The following is a 26496-nucleotide window of genomic DNA, read 5'->3' as shown; positions in this document are numbered from 1 at the left end:
TTTCAAAAGGTCCAATTCTTAGTCCCTAGTTGCCTCTCAAAAGTTTTCTAGCTTTGAGTCATTTCTTGGGCCCTCGGGGTATGAGAACCATGTTAAATATTTAGTTTTTTAAATAATCCCCTTGCAAGATTGTCCATCTGCAAATGAGAAGGTGTGTATTTGTATTTTAAAACCAAAATGACTTAAATTTTGTGTTTCAAACCAAATTTTAGGTTAATTTTTGGAATTTACAAAATAGTAACAACATATAGGGGTTATGTTTATATGCATATGCTGGACTATATTGAAGTATCTATATCTGGGTTTTTGTTTTTTTGTAAGTGTTTCCAAGTTACTGGTGGCCAAACTTACATTGCTTGCACATTGTAAATTGTATTTTAAAATTGGGAGTAGCCCTGGCTGGTGTGACTCAATTGGCTGGAGCATCGTCTCATGCACCGAAATGTCTCAGGCTCTATTCCTGTTCAGGGCATACACCCAGGTTGTGTGTTTGATCCCTCGTCGGGGTATGTACAAAGGCAAGGGATTGATGTTCCTCTCTCACATCAGTGTTTCTCTCTCTCTCTCTCCCCCTCAAATCAATAAAAACATATCCTCTAATGACGGGGTGAGTATTAAAAACAATAACAAACAACAACAACAACTGGGAGTATATCATAGCAGTTAATTTCTGGCCGTCAGAAAGCCACTTTCTAACGCTACTATAACTACGCTGATGGATCCGCAACTGTGACATCAGCCGTGGAAACAGCTCCAGGGAAGAGATGCTGAAAGTCAGCAGCAGCAGGGTTAGGGGGGAGAACCTATCATGGAAATGTGAATTTGTTCACAGGCTAACAGCTCGATTAGAAACCCAAAGGGAGAAGTCTGTTGAACCAAACCAAATTCCCTTTTATTATAAGAATAAGCGAATCCTCAAAACTCCTCCCCTTTCCTATCCATCCAAAGGGGGCCGGTGCACTAATCCTTCAGAGACTTTGTATCCGTTTGTCTCTCGTATAATCACTGAATTTGGGTTTAAACCGAGGTGATTTTACTCAACCGGTGAGATCAGCAAACACTTTTTTAAACATTCCTGGTTCTGAAAAAGGTAACTCGATGGCCCCAAAGGCAAAGATGGGCTCCTCCGGAGACAGACACGAGCAGCGGCTTTCTGGGTGGTGGCCGGGTACTTACGTCTAGGAGGCCGTGGGCGGCGTCGCTGCTCTCCTTGTTGGCCCTGCACATGGCCTGATAGTCGTAAAGGGTAATTCTATGGGAAAGAATGGAAAGGAACTTCACTGAGGGGGAGACGCGGGAACCGAGTGATGCTGGGCGTCCGCAAGGGCGGCAGGGACGAACACCGACAAACGCGGGCCTAACCGGGCGGCAAGCCAGTGAAGGGGACCAAAGTTCCGCCACCCCAAAATGTGCCTTTCGGGATATGGATTTTAAGCTGTTCATTAAGAAACAAAAGATTCAGAAAGAACCTCCGGCCCTCCCCCTCTCCCGCCTCAGGGAATCCAGACGGAAAGGCTGCTTCTGGAAGAGTCTCAGCATATCCTCTGCCCCCCACCTGAGCTCACGTGAGGCACGTATGACACACAGCAAGGACGGGGGCAACCACCCGCCCTGCAGGCCAGGCCCTCCGTCCCCTTCCTTTTGTCCAGAAGGCATATAAACCGCAACCGTCTAACGTGTTTCGGGTCACATTCTTATGGGCCCCCAAGTGTACGTTCATATAACAAACTTTGGATATTTTCTCCTGTTAATCTGTTGCTGTTAATTTGATTATTAGCACAGCCAGAAGGACTGAGGAGGCGGGAGGAGAGTCCTGTTTTCTCAGCCCGCACACCAGGAACACGGCAACGTCCGAGCTGGAGACACTGTCTTGCTCTCCTTGCGCAACTGCAGAGCCAGCTCGAAGTGGCTCTCTGCTGTTTAACGGCAGGATAGAAAAGCTGAGCTGCTTTCCAGAGGCGGCAAACCAAAAGCACAAGTCACGCAGCCGAAGCAGGTGCGGAGAGGAGAACTCTGCCCTCCAGCTGCAGCTGAACCAACGTCTCCCCCGCCCACCGCCCAAGGAGCCAAGGGACCAGGACATAAAGGGAGCGTGAAGTCCGGGGCCCTTCAGAGGCAGAGGATCTGCTGTCTAGGAAGATCCCCTACTGATGCCCCCCACCACACACGGCCACGCTCCAAGGTCCTCCAATTCAAACTTGCCCCTGCACCCTCAGAGACCCTCTCCGAACCCCGGGTCGGGGAGCTCCGCTTCCCGTTCTCCCGGGGGCACCATTCATAATAAAATCGCCCACCTTTCTCCACTGCGAGTGCTGGGAGGACAAACTCACTGTGGTCTGTAACACTTGGAAATTGAAGAATACAGGGAACGAAGGAGTGGGGGTGCCGAGGGAATAGGAGAAGCCCCCACACTGAAGGGACAGTCGTTCTGGTTTGTCAAAGACAATGTGCGTGGACCAGGACGCCCCACAGGGAATACGCTGTCTGGACTGCATTCTGGGCCGGGACGGAACCCACTGTGGCCATGTCTCCGAGGCGGAGCAGAGCGCGCAGGGCCAGTTTGGAATAGAGAACAGCCGGACCCCCTCTCTCCCAAGCCGTAGGAGACATGCCTGGACCAACATACGCCCAGCACTGTGCCAGGGTGCTGGAAACCAGCTGGCTCCCTGGTTGTAATTCCCACCCCACTCCCACCACCGGAACAGGGAGTGTATTCTTACTTACGAAAACAGCGCAGTTTGGGAAACAAGAACATGGGCGTGTTTTTCCCCACTGGTGATAAAAGTATAGCTGTTGTCTCAATTATGACCCAAACTCAGAAGCTCTACTTTATAATCGTTCCAGATATTTTTAATTTCCCATCAACCACTTTACAAAGGAAAGGATAATGGCAGTTTCTGGTAGCAAGTTAACAGATTTTAGATGCTGCAAACACCCTCTCCCAAAGAAGACATCTTCCATCCTCTCCCCCGCCCCATCTCACCACTATTCCGGGAACCCCAAAGGAGAGACCTTAAAGTCCAGCCTGAGTTGCGTAGCCGCTGCCAGGCGACGTGTTAACACGGCTGTGCTACATGAACTTCCACACGACTGCAAGGACTCCGCCCCACGGGAATTCCTTTCCACAGCGATGCAGTGCTCAATGTGCGGCATCCTCAATGCGGTGCTCGCAACGTGCCACCAGGCAAGTGTCCAGCTCGGGGAAGTCCCGGAGAAACGTCTCACGGGAACCACCGACGGCCCTGAGAGCAGCCCAGCCGCAGAATCGACTGTGGACCACGGTGGGCAACTCTGACTGGTCCCTGCCTGGCCTTCCGTGCCTCAGTGGGCAAGCTCATCCATGGGATTTCTACAGGGGGCCCTGGAAGCGCCGTCTAGGATTTGGCAAAAATTACCGTTGGCTTCATCTTTCTCCTACTGCCCAACTGTCTCTGCAGCGGAAACTGGGCCAGGGCCGGGATGAGGGGAGCGGAGGCTGGTGGAGCGTGCGTGTGCCTGGGGTCCGGTGCATGTGCGTACAGTATGGCCTTGGTTTTAGAGGTTGCCTCTGCCATTTATCCAGGGTGAAATCTTGCAGATTGCTTACCCTCTTCCGAGGCTTCACTTTCTCACTTATAAAATGACTCACAGAGATATTCCAGGATTTAAATGATCAGGCATGTGAAAATATACTGAAATATACGAGGCAGGGTCTGTCCTAGGTCTGTGATGATCCTTATGACAGAGGCCTATTTTTATTTTGTTAGCGTTTGGGCTCCTAAAGCTACACTGTTTCCCAGGGCCCAAGTGACAGCAGTGTGACCTGATTGTTAAATTGCTTTGAAGTCAGCGACACCAGAACTCAAATCCTAACTCATCTACGTATTACAATGTGTGTGTTTTTGTTTTACGTTCCTGGTGCCCCGGTTTCCTCATCTGTAAAGGGCTGAGAACAGGGGCTATGCTACAGGGTGGCCGCAGTGATTAACTGAGGTCACATACGTGCTGCAATTAGCACAGCGCTCGACACAGAGGGTCGTTCAGCGGAGGGCAGGACTGCGGCTGCTGCTGTAATTTATTAGTATGGTTTTCGTTGCCATTACCCATTCACGGGGTTGGTGTTTAACGCGATGGGAACTGACTCCGGCCTTACCGGCTGGTCGGAGAATGGACAGCCCTCCTCATTTCCTTAGCTCATTGGCTCATATGACACCGTGTGAAATTCACCTGTTACTGCAGCGCAGGCACCTTCAGGGGCTGTGCCGGGGTTATCAAGAGGCGATGCAGGCTCTGTTCACGCGCTTCTTAGCTGAGGGCCACGATAACAGCAGCTAATAGCATCGACCTCTGTACAGTAGCCATGAGCAAGGTGCCCTTCCAAACATGTCCTTGCGAGACATTCTCATCTGCCCCATTTCTCAGAGAGGCAGGCCAAACCTCAGGCAGCCTAAGCAATGCGCTCGGGTTCATGTACCTAACCAGTGGCAGGGCCAGAATTAGATGGGGTCGAGCTGTACCCACCTTGCTCTGTTTGACAGATCCTAGGAAATGCTTGGAATTCAGCCCTGTGCCCCATCCCCTAGTCTCTGGAATGTCGCGGGAAGCGCTGCCCAAGATAAGGTCTCCTAACCAATGTCCAGAGTCGACTCTCAACCCAAACCGAGGGGCTGTTGAGGGGTCATGGGACCGGGCTGGACCAGCTGGCCTGCTGGTGAGAGCCCCTCGCCATGGCAACCACCCTGCAGCCAGATGGCAGGAAGCTCAGGATGCTCCCAGGATCACTTTCAAAGGCCGTAGTTTACATGTTGGGGCCAAACTCAATTGCTCTGGGGCAGCCTCCAGGCCAGGGTTCCTGGCTTTCATTTCACCAGGAAGCTCTCCCATCCCGATCCCCTTGCCATTGAGGAGGTCCCAAAACCGGCCTTCCCTGCCGTCTCCACACTTAGGCAGTTTTAACTAGACGTTACAGAAGGAGAGACTTCCAGATTATTACCCTTTTTGAAGTGATTTTGTTACTGTTTTAAATAACTCCATTTTGTGGCTACCTGTATCCTGTTCGGCTGATTATAGTTAAAGAACATGGTAATTGCCTGCTTTCATTTGACTCTAAAATAAGCCCGGAGCCTTGGGCCCAGCCCAAGACTGGTGCTGCTCTGCTGCCCTCAGCAGGGGGAGTTTATTCTCATGCAGATAACATGCCTGAACCCCCATGACATCACCAGCAGGCCCTTTACCCTCAGCCTGCAGCCCAGACCTTGTCATTAGCATCACTGTGCTCCCTGCCCTGTTTCTTTGAAGCTTTGAGGGAAGGCAGATATGGTCTCAGAAGAAACTCAAAGTGATGCAAACAGACCCTGGGCAACACAAGTGCTCCTGTGCCAGGTGGAGCCTCAGGTGACAGGCCCAGGACACAGGGACTTGTTTAAAGCCACTTTGCTGATTCTGCTCTTTCCAACTCGACAAAAACTACAACCAAGAAAAACATTTCTTCTAAGAATTAGAAGGCTGAGTTTCAAAGGCACGAGCTCAGCTACGTTAGGCTTGTTAGTAGCTGTGGGACCTGGCATTTATGAAACACCTACTATGTGCCCAGGAGGCCCGGTACTTTACCGGTAATGACTCAGTGAATTAACTCACTGTGGCTAAATGGCTACCTGAAAACCAATCTCAAAACAGCTCGATGTTTGCAAATACAGCCCTAAAAGCAAGACAGGGAGCCGTTTGACATAGAGACCTGCCGTGGGATGTGTTTAAGCCATTCTGAATCTAAAATTATGAGAAGCAAAGCGACTCCCTCGGGTAGCATGTCAAAGTATGTATTCTTTGCCAAGCTGTAAAATGTGTTCTCTGGGGCTGCTTTCAACTTGCTGGTGGTAGGGCATGGAGCAGGAACACAGGACATTCTTAACAAAGGGACAAGGCCACGGGAGCCTTACTGCTTACCTCTCGGAAAGCCAGGTGAGTGGGAAGCCCGGGCTTGTGATTTGAGTGCTAACTGAAGAGCCAACAGGTGCTCTGGCCTCTCCCCTCTGGCATCAGTCGCCACGTCCTGCCACAGCAGCTCCTCGAAGAGCTCGCTGTTCCTGAAGATCAGCAGAGCTCGGCTAGCAGCAGAGGTGCTGAGTGTACACAGCCCTTGCCCTGCTGCCTTTGAAAGCTGCGACTGGAAATCACTAAAACAAATCTAATTTGAGCACCTGTCATTAGCAGAGAATTAATGTCACGTGGCTGCACTGGCCAGACGCCCGGTGCACAGGGTACTGGGGTCACTCAGGGTCCAGTGCAGAGCCCTGAGAGGGGAGCCCTGAGAAAAGCCTCACTCGTTCCATAGATTAAGCAGAGGCTCTATCAGCACCAAATGCTTTTCATTGGCAGGTGCTGATAATATTAAAAAATAAAAAAAAGTTGCAGATACTGATCATGTCAGCGTCTCGCCCAGGTAATGAAAGCAGTGACACTGAGGAATGAACAATTACTTTCTGCCAGCAATGTAGGCCTTTTCTCTGATGTCAGGGGCATGGTTACATTTCACAGGCGAGGATCCGAGGCTTAGAAGGTGAGGTCACTCTCCAAGGATTACAGCACTGCCAATGGAGTGGCTGGGACTTCCCTGTAGGTCTCTGGTTCGTGCATTTAAACTGTGTCTCAAACAGGGATCCCACAGGATAACCTCCTCCCTAAGGGTCTCCTGGGGATAGGTCTCAGCTGAGGAATCTAGAAAATGGGGTGTACACTTACTGTCCATTCCTAAGGCCACTTGTGAGCACACAGGTTGGCATTTGTTTACAACAGTGACTCTCAATCCTGCCTGCCCTTTAGAATCACCTGGGGAACGTAAAAAAATCATATACATGCTGATGCTCAGGCATCACCCCTTCCCCCAAGATTTCATTGGTCAGGTTTAGAGACCTGGTATCATGTGTTTTTTTTAAAACTTCCCAAAGAGTTCTAACATGCAGCCAGGGTCGGAAGCCATGGCTTTTAGAATGGGATGCACCCCACATGCTAATTATTTCTCATGCATTTATTTCTTCCTCTCTGAACTGGACTGTAAGTGCCTTATAAGCAGGAACTGGGACTCCTACAAGCCGATTTGGCTCAGTAGTTAGAGCATCGGCCTGTGGACTGAAGGGGTCCCAGGTTGAATTTTGGCCAAGGGCATGTACTTTGGTTGCAGGCTTGAACCCTGGCCCCGGTCAAGGCATACAAGGGAGGCAACCAGTTGATGTGTCTCTCTCACATCGAACGATGTTTCTCTCTCTCCCTCTCTCTATGAAAAGCAATGGAAAAAATATCCCCAGGTGGGGATTAAAAATAAATAAATAAAAATATATAAATAAAATGAAGCCCTTAGGGTGGGTTCTACTCTAATATAACTGGAGTCCTTAAAAGAAGAGGAAATTTGGACATAAAGATCATCTGTAAGTCTAGGACAGAGGCTTCAGAGGAAACCAGACTTGTTAACACCTTAATATTGGACTTCCAGCCTCCAGGACTGAGAAAATAAATAGGCCACCCAGTATTTTGTTATGGTGGCCCTCGCAGACTAATCCAGGGTGTTTGCTTTACTCACCAACTAGATAGGTGCCATCCTCAAGGGTGAACAGAATTTCTAATCACCCGGAGGGAAGCAGTGATTTGATAAACAAACCTAAGTGCTCCAGAGCCAAGATGAGAGCATTGTCTGCAATTACGTGGCCCCGGAGAGCCCACAAGGCCTCCAGCATCAGGATCCCCTGCGTCCCCTCTCTGAGCAGAGCATGGCTCTCCCAGCCACATCTGCTTCAACTCTGGGACAAAGGACACCATGCAGGGGTGCCCTGGAGGTGCACCCAGCCAGCGGTGTATTTTCCCACTCCCCTGCCTCTCCCATAAAAATTAGCTTGACTTGTTAAACTGAAGGGGAAAACGGAATCATGATTAATCCCACATAGAAAAGATTACATTTCTTTTGCTTTTTTGTTTGAGTAAGAAATAGAAGGAAACAGCTGAATTCCGCTTGGGGAATGAGTTAATGCAAAACCCATTTGAGGCTATAAACTTGAATCTGGGGGAGCTTCCTTGGGCTCTGCCAAGCGCATGAAGCCATGTCTACATTTTACGGCAACTGCACTGCAATCACGCTGCGCTGCACTTAGCACAGCGTGGGGCTCATACCCGAGGCTCCGCACATCAGTACCTAGCGGCGTGGGTGTTTGCCATTATTATTATGAGTGAAACCCAACAGGTGTGAGTGTGAGTGATCCTGCTTGCATTGCTTGGGGTCAGGCATCATGGACACAGGGGTGAGTTAGATGGTGACTAGGACATTTGTGTTCAGGACTATGCTGGGCATGTGGGTGCGGGGGAAACTAGGGGTTGCAAACACAGATTCATCTCTGGAAGATTTTCAGAGTGGATATCACAGGAGCTGGATGCAATATTTAAAGGACCTGTATGGTCTGAAGCAAACTGGGGCATGCTGGCTGTGACAGAGACTATCAGTCTCCCAATATCCGTTCTCTTCTTCTGCCAAGCTAACCCTGACTTTTCAATGTGCACATTTCCCAGGTTCCTATGTAGTTAGGTGAGGCCATGGGATTAAGCAGAAGTATTGTATGGGAGTAAATACTTCAATAAGTACAATTTTAATAAATAAATAAAACACATTTATTAAAATAAATTTTAATGAATTTTACTTGGCCTTTTGGACCTCCCTAAATCTTTTGCCAACCTAGATTGCAGATGCGATGGCTGGATCTCAGCAGCTATATTGGGCCATGAAGTAACCTTGAATTTAAAAGCCAACTTAGAGGAAAGCAGAGAAAAAAAGATGTAATCATACATCCATGATGACAACACGAGGCCCCCCAAATTAGTATTTTCAGACTATCTTCACATAAAAGAGAAAAAGACTCCTATATTCTTTAACCCCTTGTTATTTTGTAAATTCCTATTATTTCTATAGAACCAGCTACTGATTGATACACTGGACTCCAAGTTTAATTGAGAAACTTTCTTTCACTATCTCCTGAAGCAAAACAAGCCTGAATGTGAATAAATATCTCTACAGAAAATATTTAGTCTGCTCCAAGGATGGGAAAGAGCTGTGTGATTAAGAGACCACTGTCTAGAGTCTGGAATCCAAGAGACATGAGGTCAAACTCCACCTCCCTCCCTCACTGCTGTGCATGAACTTGGACAAGTTGCTAAAATGTTTGGAGCCTCCACTTCCAGTTCCTTTTCTGTAAGTGGATATAATGAGAGTAGTTACTTCACGGAGTTGTTATGGGGATTAATTGAGGCAATGCACGGAAATGCCGGGAATAATGGCTTGCCTCTAGTTAGTATTCAATAAATCAGGCATGCTGTCATTGTGATGAAGATGAGGGCAGCTATTGTTTTTGTTGTAACTGGGCATCCTCAAGCAGCAGCTTTAGGATTTTAAAGAGTGGTCCATGGAAATCTCTGCGTCTCTGCACTCAGGAAGGTTTGGCCCAGAAACACAGTTGTCCCAGCCAGTCTCTCTTCTTGTTCCCTTCAACACCACCTTTGACAAAGCATACTTCTGTGGACACGGGCAGGTCAACAGGAAGCCAAGAAGCCATTACCTTCATTACATGAGTTGTTGAGTCTTAGACATCAGTAGGGCGGTCGGCATTAAAGGAGAGCAGACATCCAAACATAACAGACTTCTCTTTTAACACTCTCTAGACTCCAAGGCCAGGGCATTTGCTGAATTGTAATGTAATTACCAAGGACAGGGAAAGCTCCCACTCACCGGCTGTCGCCAAGCCTGGGCAGTTCCATCATATAGAGACAGGGGTAGGAATGGCCCAAGCCTTGAATTCTACCTAAAGTGTCACCTTTTTAGAAAGAAGGTGTAAACAGCAGAAGGAGCCGCCACAGGGAATTCTACACAGGTCAACTCCTTTAATGAATGTGCGTGGAGCAAGGTGAGGAGGACATTCCCCAGCCCCACAGGGAACATAGGAATGGTCTTGTAGGGGGGAAAACTTAGGCATGTTGCATCAAGCACATAAGACAAACAAACAAAATAAAACAAAACAGAAAAGACACAGCCAAGAGAGATAGGAAACATTAGTAGCTCCCAAAGCAAAAACAAATTATTAGCAAGCCGTCTATTTTTCTGTAAGCCAAAGGCCAGGTGTGCCCAATTGGTCTTTCCTTCCTCAAGCTTAATTAGATACACAAAGAACAAGGGAAGACCCCTTGGCAGAAACCACAAGAATGCTTGCTAAAAGCATGCATTATCCCATTTAACCCTCATTTGCAGGTTTAGGAAGAATTCTTTCAGTTCTGTTTTGCTGCAGAGAACACTGAAATCTAGTGAGTTCAAGTTGCCCAAGTTCAGGCAGCTCCAAAGTGGGCAGCATCTAGACTGATAACCGGGTGCCTTCAACTTAGTATTTCTTGACCAGGCTTGCACATGGGAATCACGTGGATGCTTTTAAAAAGCATCAGCGCCTGGGCTTCATCCTCAGGAGAATTAAATAGGAATCTCCTAGGGTGCAGCCCAGCATAGGTGTGTTTGCAAAGCTTTCCAGGAGATGCTGGCAGAGGCCAGGCTCACAGGCCCACCCTGAAGGCTGTGCTACAGAGGCAACTGCTGTGCATTAACCACATTTTGGGGTTCATTAGTCTAAAAAAAAAAGGAAGGGAAAAAAAGATCTGATTTTGGGTGCTCTTATCCAAGAGCTAATCTTAGCTGCTGTTTGCAAAGCTTTTTGATTTGCATGGCATTTTCATATGTCTTTGTTTTAGTTGATTTTCACCATCCTCCCCCACAGGTCCATATTTTGGTGACAAGAAAACAACAACAACAACTGAGACTCAAAGAGACTGAGGAATCTGTCCTAGGCCACGTGGTGGTGACTCCGGAGCTCAACCCGTGTCTTATTTCAAGTCCAGTGTGTCACAGAGGCCCTCTCAGGAGCCTTGAATCTTCTCCTATGACTTGCTACATACATTTCCCCACATCACCCTGCGTATTTTACATTGAATTTGCATCACTGGGGGCAAGGGAATGAGGAGGGGTAAGTGAATTACAATGAAAATGTTTTGAAACTGGACAACTAGGTTTTCTCTCAGTAGTTGTCAGAGGGGACATGTCACTTCCAGTGACACCCAAGGGGACCACAGAGTGTGGATTCTGAGAAACATGAGTGTAAGGCTCTCGTTAGACATGAACATGAGTGGAAAAGCAAAACAGCTGAAACGAAAAACCCTAAATGAGTCACTGCTCAGGGAGGGAGTCCACTTACTATCTGTGGTAAGGATGCAGGAGCAGTTGAAGCTCTGTCTGTGATACAAATAGCTGACCAGGCACATGGTATCTTATGAGAAAACAAGGGAGGCCTGGGGACTCGTCTTGGGTCAACGATTTGTCAACTTCAGCTAAAAGAAATCTGGGTGATCGTATCACTCAGCCAGCCTCCCATCCTGAAAGTTCTGCTTGCCCAGATAAGACATTGCTGAGACAACGTCTTCCTCAGCCATCCTTTGCTTCTCAAGTGAGCTGAAGGAAGATACAGTCACTAATCTTACATAGAACCAGGTCAAGGGCAGATGCTAGAAAATTCTCTCTGTGCTCAGAGCACAAGATAGTTGAATCCAGCTCTGTTACACAGAGGCTTAGGGAGAGTTCTTAACTTGTCCAAGCCTCATTATTTCCATCTATAATATGAGTATATTTATACCCAGGGCCAGGTAATGGGCACATGGCCTGTGTAATTGCACAGGACCCTGCTCTTTCTTAGAAGGGCCCCATGCTAGGTTCAATGCTCTGCTATTGCTGTCTTGGAATTCTGGACACTTTTGGAACAAAGGGCCCCACGTGGCCATTTGCACTGTGTCCTGTTGGTTGTGCAGCTGGTCCTGTCCACAGCTGTCTCACTGGGTTGTTGGAAAGAACTGCAAGCGGTACAATCTCTCAGGTGCCACCCAGGCCTGGTGCGTGGAAGGGCTCAGGGAAGGTAGCCCTGGTGATCTATATTCTCACATCACTGAAGCAACGGGTATGTCATTTGGCCCCTGGTGCTATGTCATATGCTGGGTGGCCAGAGTCACATCAGAGACTCAACTAAACATCCAAGAGTGACCGTTTGTCTCCTAGATGGTTTGTACATGCTCCTTCAAGTGGTCATTTGTTCACACAAGTCGGTAGCCTTCCTTCCTTCTATGTGGCACTGCAGAAGCAGAAGTGAGTGTCCCTTCTCTCCTATGGCACTGCTAGGTAGAGTGGCCATCAGGTCACCAGGTGAGGGGTCAGACCAGCCAGGAAAAGAGTCCACCGCCACATCGGCAAGCATCAGGGAGAGGCAGCAGACATGGACCAGGGGAGGTTACAAAGGGAGGTTGATAAAGGGAGATGGTGCTCTTCTCTGAGCTCTTTCTGGGGAAGATGGTTTGTAGGCTTCTTGTATATGAAACTCATTTGTTTGGGACTGGGTATGAGCAGATCAAATAAAAAAAAAAACCACCTTAGCGCCATTCAGGCACTGATTAAGATGCTAATATCAAAGGTCATCTCAGCCACCCATTCCTGAGCTTTATCTGGGCCCAGCCATGTCACTAGAGCAACTCAGCCTCCGAGTGTCCTGGTTTAGGGAGGAGGTGGCCTCAGATTAACATGATGCATGACCTTTCCCAGAGCACTGTTACTCCCAGCTATAGCCTTTAAGTGCTTCTGAAATACTGGTCTGAGTGAAGGACTGTCCACCTGCGCCGTAAGCACTGCCTGCTAGAAGGGCCCCGACACTGGAGACCCATCGCCAAGTGTTGTGGGAAGCCCGTGGTGAGACCTGTGAGTGCAGAGGAAGCATTGCCTGGTGCCAAGGAGAAAGCAATGCCAAGGCTGAGCCAAGATCCATAACAACAAAGGTCACAGCAGCAGCTGGCAATTACTGAGCCCTTAACATGTGCCAGGCACTGTGTAAGAACCTTATGCTTATAATTACCTCATTAATTCGGACAGCAGCCCATGGAAGTAATTATTACTATCATCTCCATTTTCCCTGTAAGGAAACCAAAGCTTGGAGGGGTAACTTGACTTGTTTTAAGTCATGCAGCTAGTCAGGGTCAGAGCGGGGTCTGAACCCAATCCCCTGACTCCTAAACCCAAACTCTCGTGACTCTCCTGGCCCCAGGGAGGAGCCCTTTCCAAGAGGCTCAGGGGGCCTGTCAGCTGACTCCCAGATGACAGCAGTTGCTGTTAAAATTGAGAAAAGTCCCCAGTCTTTCCCCTTCCTCAACTATATTAGCTACTCTCACAGTGAAAGAATGTTCTAGATTCATGCCAATCACACTTCACCCACATTAAGGAGAAGACTAGGAATTTAAAATTCAACTCTACAACAGCTTTCTTTCTCCCACCAAACTCTTTGAAGGAAATATCCAAGAGGAAAAATAAAAATAAAAGATTTTGTTAAAGACTTTGAAAATTATGCTTTGCGATGAGAAACACGTGTGTGATTACTCTTTATCTTTTGTCTCCCCCAACTCCCAAGCTGAAAACATGCTAACACGATACAAATGGACACAGCCACATAGAGATACACAGAACCAGTGGTGCCCCCGGGGGCAGACGATCCAGGAGCTTCCCTGGAAGTTTTAAATCCAGAAAAACTCCAGAAAAAGTCCCTAGCAACCCAGCCCAGCACCCGGCAGCTTTCACACATATGCACAACGACTCCTGGCACAAAAGCAAAAGCCTGTACCTGAATTTTAAAGACAGAACGAGCAGGAGTGAGCAGTCTGCTCAGGCAGGCCCTGGAGCAAGTGTGTCAGAGGCTGCAGAAGGGCTGGAGTTCCGCCAATTTTTCTATCATTTCTTTTTTCCCCTCCTTCTGGCACAAACAAGCTATGGAATCTCAAAAATCAGGTCATCATTTTTGAATTCCCTGCTTTCAGCACCGTGCTCAGTGGGTCTTGTTGACTGGCTTAAAAGTCTGATTTCCTGAGCTAACACTTCCTGGCCATTCAGGGAGAGTGGTCAATGGGAGACCGCCCTTCCTACCAGCGACCAGTGGTGAGTCAAGGCCCATCCTTCTATTTCCTGCTATTACATATTTAACAGCATCAAATATGCCCATGAAAGCACCACTCCAAAGGCCACCATTTCCCGGGAGGCCAAGGGAAGGAGATAGGTTGACTCCCTGAGGACATTCCTGGCATACTGATCTCTTGGGGTGATGGCTTTTCTCATAGGCTTTGGTGTCCCCGAGAGCACGCAGGCCATCCCCGGGGACGGCCTGGGAGGAAGCTTCACTCAGGGTGGGTGAGAGCTCTCAGGGCCCAGTTGAGTAGTACATTCCACCAGAGGAATTTGGAGCCATCTGGGTTTTCTTCTAGCAGCAGATTTAAACTTACCTCCAGCTGGGAGTAAGTGTTGAGACCTTTCATTGATTTTCTACAATTATATCATCAAGTCTCTAAATATCACTTTCCATCCCTGAGCCCCAGATTTCTACCAAGCTTCCCTGGTTTGTCAGTGGGAGACAAAATGTTCTCCTTTTTGACCAGGTGAAAACGTTTCCTACCCCTCTGCAGTCGCTTGCTTGCGACTGATATAATTGTGTCCCAGGGCAGGCTCCAACTTCAATATCGGCCTCCAATAAACTCTGCGCCGGGGGAACAGGAAACTCATTGTGAGCTGAGTTTCTAAGACTCTTAACACTCGCGGAGAGGCATCGGGTTTCAGCGAGATCTTCTGGAGCACGAACACAAGTACAAACCAGCCACGGGGTCAAGTCTGGGCTTGCTTTATTTGACCTTGGTATGTTTTATTTTTATTTAGGCAAACTTTCTCGGGGGGCGCAGGGGACCGTAAAATCCTTACCTTTTAAAGGAGCCCATTGTTAACAATTTGTTCATCACGGCTCCCTCGACCTCACCAAAAAAGTCTCCAGTCTGTGAGGGAGAAAAGAAGACGGGTGAGGAAGTGTGGAGAAAAAACGGCCCGAGCACCGGAGAGGGAAGAAAAGGGACACGGGCTGTGTCCTGGGGCTGGCCGGAGCCAAAGGTGACTTTTCAGGGCTGTTACATAAAAGGGGGAAGGGTCTTAACAGTCACGAGAATTTATGGGATTACAGCGCAAACTAGTGAGCAGAGGGGAATGTTCCACAATGCGCGATGCATGGCAGGGGTGGGGTGGGGGTGTTGCATCACGTAACACGTGCTGAGTGCTGGAATTAAACCCAGTGCACGCGTGCGTGAGCACACACGCACACAGGCACACCGCGACCCTGGATAGCGTAAGCTTTAATCTGCACTCAGTCCCTTGTGATTAAAACCCTCCTGCATACAGACAGAAACAGGCTGTGAAAGGGCTTCCTGAGCATCAATAAAAAGAACTGTTTATAAATCCTGGATGACCTGTTTAGGGAAATAGAGCAGTTCTCTTCATCGGCCCTATAAATTTCCTATAGTTGAGAATATATCCTGTCTCAAAGTCACTTTCTGAGGAAGGTTCTCATTCTGCCCATGGAAGAGAACAGTCCTGTCCCCTGAGGACACAGCAGGGCCGTCAGATTCCCGTGGCCTACCCCTACCCCAACCCGGGGCTGTCTACAGGGCATCTGAGGCCTAGCAGCCCTTCCCCGCCGCTAAGCTGACGCTTTTGCGAGCCTAGTTCTGGGAGCTGGCCGAGGTTTGCCAACTCCGAATGGTGGAATAAAGGACTAAGGTCCTCACGCATCCCTCCGGGTGCCTGGAGCCAGGTGCGGGTGTCCCCCCGGGAGGTGCGTGCACTCCAGCAGGCCGGCTTCCTGCGCCGCGCCTGGACCGGGCCAGTGCGCACCAGGAGGGAAGCCCATCCCCACTGTGGCTGCTCCGAGGATTTACGGCGCATCTGTGGCTCGGCGGAGGGCATTACTCTAGGAGCCTGAATTAATACGTTCCATAGGCTTGGTATTAACTAAATCCCAGTTCCATTTGCACAGTGACCTCAATCACGCTCCTTGGAGTTTTCAGGCAGAAAGGCCTACATACGCTTTGCCAAAAAGTCAAGAAAGGGTGAGGGAGAAATAGGAAACATCTCACTGCCTTTTTTTTTTTCACTGAGGGACACTTGGAACCTTGGCAACTGTGGGCATGTGAGGCCGCTAGGAGCAAGAAGGACATTCGTGTTTCGTGCGGGTAAATATGCCGGTGTCAATGGAACTGGTTATTAGAGGAAGAATTATCCTAATTGGGGTGCAGGAAGCCAGACAACATCAGGCAAGCCTGGGCAGAGGCAGGCTCCCCGGGCAGGGCTGTGGGCCTCCTCCAGGGAGAGGTCCGGCAGGGGACAGCCCACGCCTAAGGCTGGGCTTTGTTAGAGGTGCTCTTTCCTGGTTCACGTTTTGGGCTAGTCCAGGACTCACAGTGGAAGACACCCCCGCGCCTTCCTCCCCCAGGATCAGGCTCCGATCTTGCCTTCATGATTCTGGCAGACGGACAGAGTTCCACCTCACGGATTATTCATCTGGGTTCTTGCTCCATCAGTGATTCTTTTTTTTTTTTTTAAATTGCACTAACATTGGTTAATCACATGTAAGTTCCAGGTGTGCCCCATTATAATTTAGCATCTGTAATACTATGGCGTGCTCACCACCAGAAGTCTAGTTTCTGTGAATCACCACACATTGAGTATCTCACTGTTTCTCCTCCCGGCCAAGCGGACGTATTACCGCAGGCCTGGGGACTTCCCTGTTCCCTCAGAGACTGGTGCTGTTTCATGGGCTTGTTCCTCTGATCTAATATCCATTAACTATCCAATGTCCAGTGATGTCCAGCATCTGAGGAGATGGGGTGTGGGGCAGCTTGAGTGTCAACAGTACGAGTTTTCACCCATCAAAGCTGCATTTAAAAATCCCACAACAAGCTCACGGATAGAGAGGAAACAGCACAGTTCTACACATTACCTCTGGCCAGTGTTTGTAAATTAACAAGCATTAAGCTCCGACCCTAAGAAGCCACACTTCAGGACAACTGATTAATTTATTAAGCAATAATGCGCCTATTACACTATTGACTACTAAAGAATTTCAAATGATTTAAATGGGGCTTCATTATAAAATGTTAGTATCCTCAAATATTAGACTTAGAAGAAGCCTTATCTAGTCAACCATTCTCCTTTCCCAGAGCCCTCCAGGAGCCCCAGGCAGGTTGACTGATGTACACAAGACCCCAAAACTGGTTAAAGACGAGAGCTCTTGCCAGGACAATTTAGCTCTCTATTACACACCACATTGCTACCCCTGCCTTTTAATAGGCTAATTTGACTTCTAATTGCAAAAAATGTTTTAATGCACAAAGTTGTAATGCTATGGATTTCAACTCTTATTTTGGTTTCTGAATACACTGGGGATTTCTGTGCTCAGCCCCATAGCTTGGTGGGTTTTCTTCCCCATGTCTTTCCCTCCTGCCCCCGCACTGCACACGGCTCACTCGAATGAAGAACATTCTTTGTCTGCCTCCGGATACTTGTCCCTCAGTGTCGAGAGCACAAGTTAATCCTTGAACTCAGATTGCTGATTTTTAAAGAGCAAAACCCAGAAAGAGAGCCATAAAGAATAATTACGTTGGAATATATCTGTGTCTGTGTGTATATATAAATTATATATATGTGAAGATAAAATATCAAAAGGAGGAAACCTCCTTAAAATTGCCCAAACTCTTTAAGGCACCTCTACCCTCGAGGCATAGAGTTCTATAAATTGAACATTTTATGAGTGAGAGAGCAGACCTTGGGCTCTGTGTCCCCCCCCACCAACCCCCACTGGGAGGTAAAAACTCTTTGGGGCCTGCTGAGAAGTGGGCTGTGACATTCTTAGAAGGATGGAAATAAGGTTTTATAATCTCCTGCTATTACCTCTTAAATATAGATCATTGTCTCGAAGTTTTAACACCATAATTTGCTTTCCCTGACTCAAGCGCATTCTGAGTTCCTTACTCTGGGTTGGTAGAAATTTCTCGCTCACCTGTGTGTAGTCTTCAGACACCAGAATAAATCCGTTATTGTCTATGAGGTAACAGTTCACAGTCTAGAAAATAAAAACACCACAGTTTCAGCTTTGTATCCTCAGACTGCGTTTACACAAAATGACGTACTTCCAACGTGAGAGAAACCTGCTTTGGGCTGTGGGAGAACTGAAAATGCCTGCTGGCTCTAGGAGTTAAGGCCATGGTTAACCTAACCCCAGTGTTTACTCTGCAAAACTAACAAACGAAAATAAAACACCAAGCGAGCCTGAACATCCCAGATTAGGAGGGGGGGAAAATACACATTAAAAAATTATGAATTACAGTTTGTCTTCCTTTCTTTCCTTTATGTGAATAATATTTCCCAGGAACAAAGTGTTCAGAGGCCCCGAGCCTGTGTTCACAGTGGTTGAAGTGCAGGCTGTTTGGAAAGCAAAACGCCAGCACAATGTCATTACTCTAATGATGTATTAATGAAAACACCGTGTCAGCTCAGAAGACCATCAGGGGACCAGGTAATATTTTTTAATTTGTTCATAGACTTAGGCAGGGGGGGAAGGGGCAGACTTCTGTTAAAGGGGCCCCTCAGGCATCCTAAAGGTTTTCAAACTGTGTTTTTAATTGGGAGCTGGATTTGGGGGCAGGGCTGGTAGCTTTTGGTAGCTCAGACTTATAAATTGTGGAAAGCAAGGTAAGCCCAAACCTCTGCTTCCCCCACACTACTTTAATCTCAAGTGAATGATTTGCTACAGGCTAAGTTTTAATTACAGTGCTGTGGAGTTTAAACTTAAGGTTTAATTCTGTCCTTGATGTAACTCAGTTTCTATTTATTGCAGCTTTACATACCAACTGCAACATTTAATTTGTAACATATCTTTACCCTGAGCTAAATTCCCCCTAGCTCCAGGCCACCACAAGGCTGGAGTTTTCGGGGACATTTACCTATCCATGGAGTTGGTTTTAATCAGGCACAAAAGGTACAGCATTGAGCTGCTCAGAAAGATTCATCCCTGATTACTAGGCAGTGGTGGGGAATTAGCAGAAAATGAAAAGCCTGCTAGCACCTTCTATGAAAGAGTTGGTGGCTTTGGTGGGCAGTGGGGTTTCTCAGAGGGGCCCTGGGTAACCTGGTCACACTCCTGCTATTTGAAGAAGCTCTTAGCTGCATGGATATTACTTCGGCCCCAGCGAGAATCTTGACCAACTTTCTCCATTTTTTTAGGAGACAACCACCTCATAGAGCTGTGCTGTCCAATATGGTACCCACTGGCTACATGCAGATTTAAATTTAAAGTTAATTAAGTAAAATTAAAAATCCAGTTCCTAGGTTGCACCAGTCATATTTCAAGTGTTCCACACTAGCTGTAGCGAATGAGCCTACTTTTGGACATTTCTGTCACTGTAGAAAGCTTTTTTGGACAGCAATGGGTTTTTAGATTTCACTGGTCCTCCAATGAGTTTTAATCCAGTTTACATTGGGTCATATTAGAAAAAATCCATGTCCTTGCTGATTTGAATGTCATGGGCCTCACTTTGCAGATCTAGACACTGAAGCAAAGGGAGGTTACCTCCATTCAATCAGTAAACACATACAGAGTGCAGGAGCGTCCCCCACATTCAGACAGTGACTCTCCAGATCCTTCCAGGCGCGCAGAGAATCAAAAGTCATCATAAACCACCCCCATCCCTAATTATAAAATTAGTTCCTAGCCAATTAGTCGTCTTGCTATTAGACCTTTATCTTTGGTCAATATCTCTGTTTGCCTAATGTTGTAAATATTGGATAATACAAGGCATGTACAAGGCAAATGGATTATAAAGTCAATTGAAAATCTTGAGAAAGAGCCAAAATGTTGTGTGAAGTCCATGAAAGTGCTGTTGGAGAACAAATCCAGTCACACAGGGAGCCATTGGCCCATTAGGATCTGGCAGACATGACACGTGAAGAAAGATAAAATCACCACAGATAATACAGAAGAGGCTTCCAGAAATAATGATTTCAAAAGCCAGGGATGGAGAGAAGCTGCTGGGAAAAGTGACGAAGCTCTACTATCTTCGAGCCTCCTTGTGATCGATCATTCTCAGAAATTCAAATGTGAAGGGAAAGATTCTATATTGTGATATTTTGTGATTGTGTCAGAAACATTATACAGTCGATTGCTGAACAGCATGGGTTTGAACTGTGCTGGTGCGCTTATATGTGGATTTTTTCCAATAAATACTGTAAATGTATTTTCTCTTCTTATTTTCCTACATTTGCTTTTCTCTACCTTACTTTACTGTAAGAATACAGTTTATAATACATATAACACACAAAATCTGTGTTAATCAACTGCTTATGTTATTGGTAAGGCTTCCGGTCAACAGGAGGCTTTAGTTATGTTTTGGAGGAGCCAAAAGTTATACACAGATTTTGACTGTTCAAGGGGTGGTGCCCCGAACCCTGTGCTGTTTAAGGGTCAACTGTCCTCCCTACTTCCAAGCCCCACTAGATTTATTTTTTTGTTTGGAGAATTAAGAGTATAATTGCAATTATAACCTGAATTTGTTACATAAAATAAATGTGTTTTCACAATTTCCATTCATATAGAAGTAAAACTTTAATGAAATGTTTCATTATTTGCTGTAAGCCTTTGGTTTTTGAAATGAGGACGTCTGAGCTCCTGATCCTGGCCAGCAGTGGGTGGACTCGAGGTGGGACTGGCCATTCGGAGACTCACTTCTCAGGGAACCGCCCTTGGCAACACTCCCTTCTGGTGTGGAAGGAACAGAGGAGAGAGCTGTAGAGCGGGAGAGAGGGATGTTTCAACTCAGAACTTGGAAAACTGAGCTGTAAAAATGGAAAAATGTCAAGCTTGGGGGAATATCAGTTAAAAACTATCACTAAAAGAAGTTTTCCATAAAACACGTGATCCTCTCTAATAATAATAATAATAATAAATATTTAATAGACTAAATGATAATATAAGAGCAGAAGCATAGTGGCTACAGGACCACTGACACAATCCTTACTTGTCACACTGCCCGGGAGGGATTGTCCCGTTAGAGGAGAAGCCTGGAGCTGTTACCTCACCCAAGGTCACACAGTGAAACAAGTAGCACATGACTCCAGGAAGCCCCCTGCTTCCCCTGGCCGACCCCTCTACCTCACCAGAGACAACAGGATGTAGTTAAGGCCTGTTCATGGAAGGTTCCCCTGGTGTGAACAAAGCAATCCCTTAACATACAGATAGCTAAGGACAGAGCTCACCTGCCACGTGGCACCAGCAGAAACACAACAAATGGCAGAAAAACCAGCCAGATTAGTCAAGACACCAAATACCTAGAATGTTATTATTATGGCTGAAAACAATGAAAAAACAACAAAAGTGGCTGGTGTTTGGGGCCATTTTATAAAATGGTATTGACCCCAACTGTAGGACCCTGGATTCCCCAAACACACGCTTTTTGAGTTAATATCTGAAACCAAGAGACTTAGTCCAAACACAGCTGAGGGGATTTTCTGTACGACCCCCATCGCTTGCTAGGGAACAACCTAAAAATACACTTGATGACCCACCCAATGTGGTCAGATTGGTCTGCATCCTACCAGTTGGCGATGGGACGAAGAACGGAAGGAGGGTGGCCGAGGCTCCCCGAGGACTACAGGCCTAAGCTTCCACTTGCTCCGAAGAGCCTCGCATTTTGCTCCGCCTCCTGGGCATCGCATTTGCTCTGTCTATACTGACTACCCATTGGCTTTTACTTCTTGGACCCTGCTTCCTTTTAACATTATTTTTAAATTCACTCTCCCCCACCCCCTTACCTTAGGAACTGGTAGAGAAGATGCCACACTGTCAGTGCTGGCGTATGAATGAGTGTGAGTTGCAAGGTTACACAGATCATTAATAGACTTGGCCACAGCATTAAGCAAGAAACAGATGCTGCCAATGTTGTGATTTACAAATCACTGAGAAAATCAGTCAGAAGCAAGATGCTGCATCATTGACCTGGGCCTGGGTCGCTGGCTCTGATGGGCGGTGTGAAGTTTTCATAGGCAACACTTTCATGTGAGGTAAGTTTAGTCACCACGATGACTTCCTGAACAGACCTCGCTGCCAACAACCACTTGGATTAAATTATTATTGGGAAGTGCGGTGGAGTGAAATAAGCTCGCTGGAATTAGGGGAGCAGGATGCTGGGCTACGGAACAGTCGGCGCAGGATCCGCCACATTCCAGTCTGACCAATTGTTTCCTCTGTGTCTCTATACAATAAATAACATTCAATGGACTATTCCATACCCTCCCTCCAGTAAGAGGAAATAGAGGAGGTATTTTCTCAGCTTTCCCTCACTAGGCGACTTTCCCCTCAAATTAAACTGAACATCCTGGAAGGTGTCTGCCCAATACCTTGTCCAAACTGAAAATGGAGAAACTAGGAGCTCTGAGTTTTGACAGGTATTAGGAGCTCTGAATGTTGACAGATATTGCGAGCACCTACTCCACAGCCTTCTTTGACAATGCACCTATGTATGAGGTTGTTTGAAAAATGCAAAGATAAAGACAGAGGGAGAGAAGTTGTTTTGGTTTTGTTTTTTTAAAATACGTCTTTTCTTCAATTATTGATGACTCAGTATTGCTCAGAGAAATCTGATTCCGGGGCACAAAAGGCACATCAGGCAGAACTTGAGGATAAAGCCCAGAACCAGGTCATGTTCATCAGGCAGAGTCACAGGCAACAAGGAAAGCTGGAAGGAAGGGGCCTGGCTGAGAAACAGCACCAGGCTTGTGTCAACAGGAAGGTGGTATTGGCCTCAGGAGGCTCAGGTACTAGCTTGAGAATCAGAGACTCTGACATTTGCTCTCCGTGTGACCTTGAGCAAACTGTTAACTGAGTCACAGTTTTCTTGTCCGAAAGATGGAGACAGCAAGGCCTGTTTCACAGGGCGGTTGAGAAGATTACGTGGGAGGGGGAGTGCCAAGCACAGGTGAAGTGCAGAGCGGACAGGGAGTCCTCCAAGAACCTGCGCTTGCTTTCATTGGGCAAATGATGTCTATTGGTCACCGGTTATGTGCCACCAAGTATCCAAATGCTACAAATTTAGAGATTCTCAGAAATGGAAGTTGTTCTTGGTTCACAGTAAGAGGTTGTGGAGGCGGGTTGGTTGGGCTTGGTCACTTTTTGTTCTGCCTTTTCTTTGGGGGGGTGACTTCTGTTGGTTTTGGTTGGTACAGGCTGAGCAATGGTCACTTAGAAGCCCAGCATTATACCGCCTGTTGTTTTCATTTGTGTGGAGAGAGAGAGAAGGGAGAGAAGAGTGAGAAGAGGGAAGAGAGGAAGGGAAAAAGCGAAAGGGGGTGGGCTGGGCTCTTACCTTTGAGGGTGGGGCCTGAGTCTCCCCATCTCAGGCGCAGAAGGTGACACTTACTACCTTTTCTTCAGGTCTCACAAACTAACCCCTTATATTTCGAGTGTGGAACAGACTGACCCTTACGTCACATCACTTGATGTATCTTTTCATCATAGGTCATCCATCATAATCAAAATACTGTCTTTTATAAATAATTTTTAAAAGCTTTCAATTATAGTTGACATACAATATTATATCAGTTTCACGTGTACAGTGTAATTGTTAGACATTTATATAACTTATGAAGTGATCTCCCTGATAAGTCTAGTCCCCACCTGGCACCATACACAGCTATTAGAATATTCTTGACTATATTCCCAATGCTGTACGTTACATCTCCATGACTGTTCTGTAACTGCCAATTTGTAAACTTCTTAATCCCTTCACCTCTTTCACCCAACCTACCCACCCTCGTCTCATCTGGCAACCATCAATTAGTGCTCTGTATCTATGAGTTTGTTTTTGCTTTGTTTGTTCATTTATTAAATTATTGTCTTTTGAAAAATTTATTGCAAAGGGGTCACTTTGAACAGAAGTGCCTGGCGGGAGTCACCTGTGTCCTTGCCCTCAATGGCTATTCCCCTGGCTGGGCTGGCTGGGTCCAGAGATGGAGGCACCTGGCTACTTGATTTAGCTCTTCCCGCAGCTTGTCATGCTTCAAGGAGGTCTTTCAAATTCCAGGGGAAATGTCTACAAGGCCTTACAAAGTCTAATCAGGACTATTCCTTTGGAACAAGAGAGAGTGGCAGGTGATTTTGAATCTGAAATTTTCTACCCTCTCGCTGCCCTCACGGCTCCCCTGAATGCCTCAGCAGGACAGAAACTCCTCATGTCCCACTGTGTTTGCAAAATCCTGTGCTTCCATCAGGAGACGGTGGAAAGGTGAGTGGGAGAAGAGAATGAGAGCAGTGGGGAGACAATGGTTCCCCTGTCTGAGACACACCAGAGGTGGCACTGCCCTCCTTCCCTTCTGTCTGAATGCTGACCCATTTCCATAGATCACACTGACCTTTGCCACTCAGCACTTGCCTGTGGTGATCTCTGCCTGTAAAGGTTCCTCATGCTCTGAGCATTGTCTTCAAGGTCATCTCTTCATCTCCAGTTGACTTAAATGTTACTCCTCAGAGAAGCCTTCCCTGACCACCCCCCGTTAATTTAATTTAATTCACAGCACTTATCACAGTTGATCACCACATGTGCTCTCTCCCCTGCCAACCTGTGAGCTCCTGGGGGACAAAGAACCATTTCTGACTCTGACTCCCATTGACTCCCAGGGGTTGAGAGGTACCAGGCACATAGATGGGCTCAGTAAACATGCCTTGAATGAATGAGTATGAATATTATCTCTGTGCTCTGAAGTTAACACCCACCTCAGCGGAATGGAGCTCCTTAAAAGTTGTCAGTCAGGCTCAGAGGCAACCCCTCCAAGGCACACGGCTCAGGCACTGCCTGGACCAACCAAAAATGTAATGCTACAAGATGGGATGACATCTGGCCATACCAACTCCACCCACCAGCCCAGGGCACTCATCGAAGGCCTATGGAGTCAACTGATGGATGAGACAGAGGGGTGGGAGTGGGTCCCAGGGAAGCGTGGGTGAGGGATCCTAGGGAGTTGGGCCAGGTCTTCAGTGCAGAGAAGAAGCCATAAGCACATGTACTTAAGGAGCCCTCACAGCTGTTTGTAACGGGACCTGATCACTTGAGGGCAGTTGGGAGAGAGGAGGGACATGGTCTCAAAGGCTTAATTAAAAGTTATTGAAAGAGGAGGACACATGGAAAGAGTCTGCCAAAAGGTTGGAAAAGGGGCCTCAAAGGGAAGGCAGGGTTGGCTTTTCCATTTATAACTATGTCCGTTGGTCTCCTGAAGCCAAAACTTAGAGTCAAAATGGGAAATGAATGATATAGTCTCAAGGTGCCAAATGAGGGCATTCGGGCATCAGATAAGGGTCAGAAATCAGAGCAATGCTTAATTTTCAAACTATGTGGCCTTTCAATGACATTTGAATGGAGGTTTATCCCAACGTCTGCTAAAGGTGATCATCAGTGAGAAAGCATCTTACTTGTACTTACAGTGCCCAGGAGAGGTTGTAAGCTGCCTAAAGTGCCCCTGCTGCCTGAGGTTTTAGAGTCAAGTAGACTTTTTGGGTTTATAGGTGACATTTACTGAGTGCTCAGCAGTCACCAGGAGCTATGCGATGCATTTCTCATACATCATCTCATTCATTCCTCACCATTACTCTGTGAAGTGGATATTACTATCCCCACTGCATAGCTGAGGAAACTGAGGCACAGAGGCTTCACAATATGCCCAAGGTCTCATAGCTCATTACTGTCAGAGTTGCAGTTTGAATCTATCTGAACTCTGTAGCCTGCACCCTTAACGGTCATGCTGTACCACCTATGAAATCAGTCGCTGGACAACAAACATATATTGGAAATTACTGCCTTTGGCTTTATTAATCAAACTGTTTAACCAACTATCCATCTATCATCCAAACAACCAACTAGTAACCAACTAGTCAACCAACCAACCAGCAACCCACCCAATGAGCCAGCCAGCCAATCAACCAACCAACCACACAACTAGGCAAACTGCCATCCATCCCACCAGCCAACCAACCATCATCCATACGCTCAACTAACCAGCCATCCTCAGTTTTCTCACAGCAAACTGAAATCAGTAATTACACCTACTATACAAGTTAACAGTTTAATTAATATTATTATTGAGCTGTGTTGTTTGGAGCTGATCACTCCAATATGACAATAAATGTCTCAAAGAAGAGGAGAGGTTTGAGGCCACTTGTCTATCCTATGAATGACAGTCCCAAACTTACGGAAAGGGTATTGGTCATAAAACGTCATAGGATGCTCTTTGCTATTGGGAAAATTATTTTTTATTTGACAGAAAAAGTTGGGCTTCCTCTGAAAAGCTGATCGTTTGGCTTTTACTCTTTGGATAGTGACTCACACACAATTACGATCATTTTTAAAACCAGCAGCCAGATCTCTGGGGACTGAGCATTGTATGTTTTAACTCCCTCCCTCTGTAATTTCTCTACTTGTTTTTCCTTTGCCCACTTTTTTGAAATATACTTCCAATCTATGTTTTCTGTTTGAAATTATGTTTGGCTAGGATTTCTTTAATCCCCGTGGTAA

The 26496-nt window shown here is 46.9% G+C and overlaps 1 protein-coding gene across 1 annotated transcript in view; it reads right to left on the bottom strand.

The window, feature by feature from the left end:
* Positions 1–26496, bottom strand: part of CACNA2D3 (calcium voltage-gated channel auxiliary subunit alpha2delta 3) — a 556479-nt gene that overhangs the window by 59008 nt on the left and 470975 nt on the right. The window contains exons 28-30 of the mRNA XM_087825134.1: positions 17943–18005; positions 14819–14889; positions 1177–1252 (exon numbers count right to left, since the gene is read on the bottom strand). Coding sequence (XP_087681260.1) covers positions 1177–1252; positions 14819–14889; positions 17943–18005 — 210 coding nt within the window. The remainder of the gene's footprint in view (positions 1–1176; positions 1253–14818; positions 14890–17942; positions 18006–26496) is intronic.

This window comes from Miniopterus natalensis, chromosome 15, assembly GCF_054644295.1.
Source record: "Miniopterus natalensis isolate mMinNat1 chromosome 15, mMinNat1.hap1, whole genome shotgun sequence".
In the NCBI taxonomy this organism is placed as follows: domain Eukaryota; kingdom Metazoa; phylum Chordata; class Mammalia; order Chiroptera; family Miniopteridae; genus Miniopterus; species Miniopterus natalensis.
The sequence above is the reverse complement of the archived record's forward strand: the minus strand, read 5'-3'. Positions and strand labels throughout refer to the sequence as shown.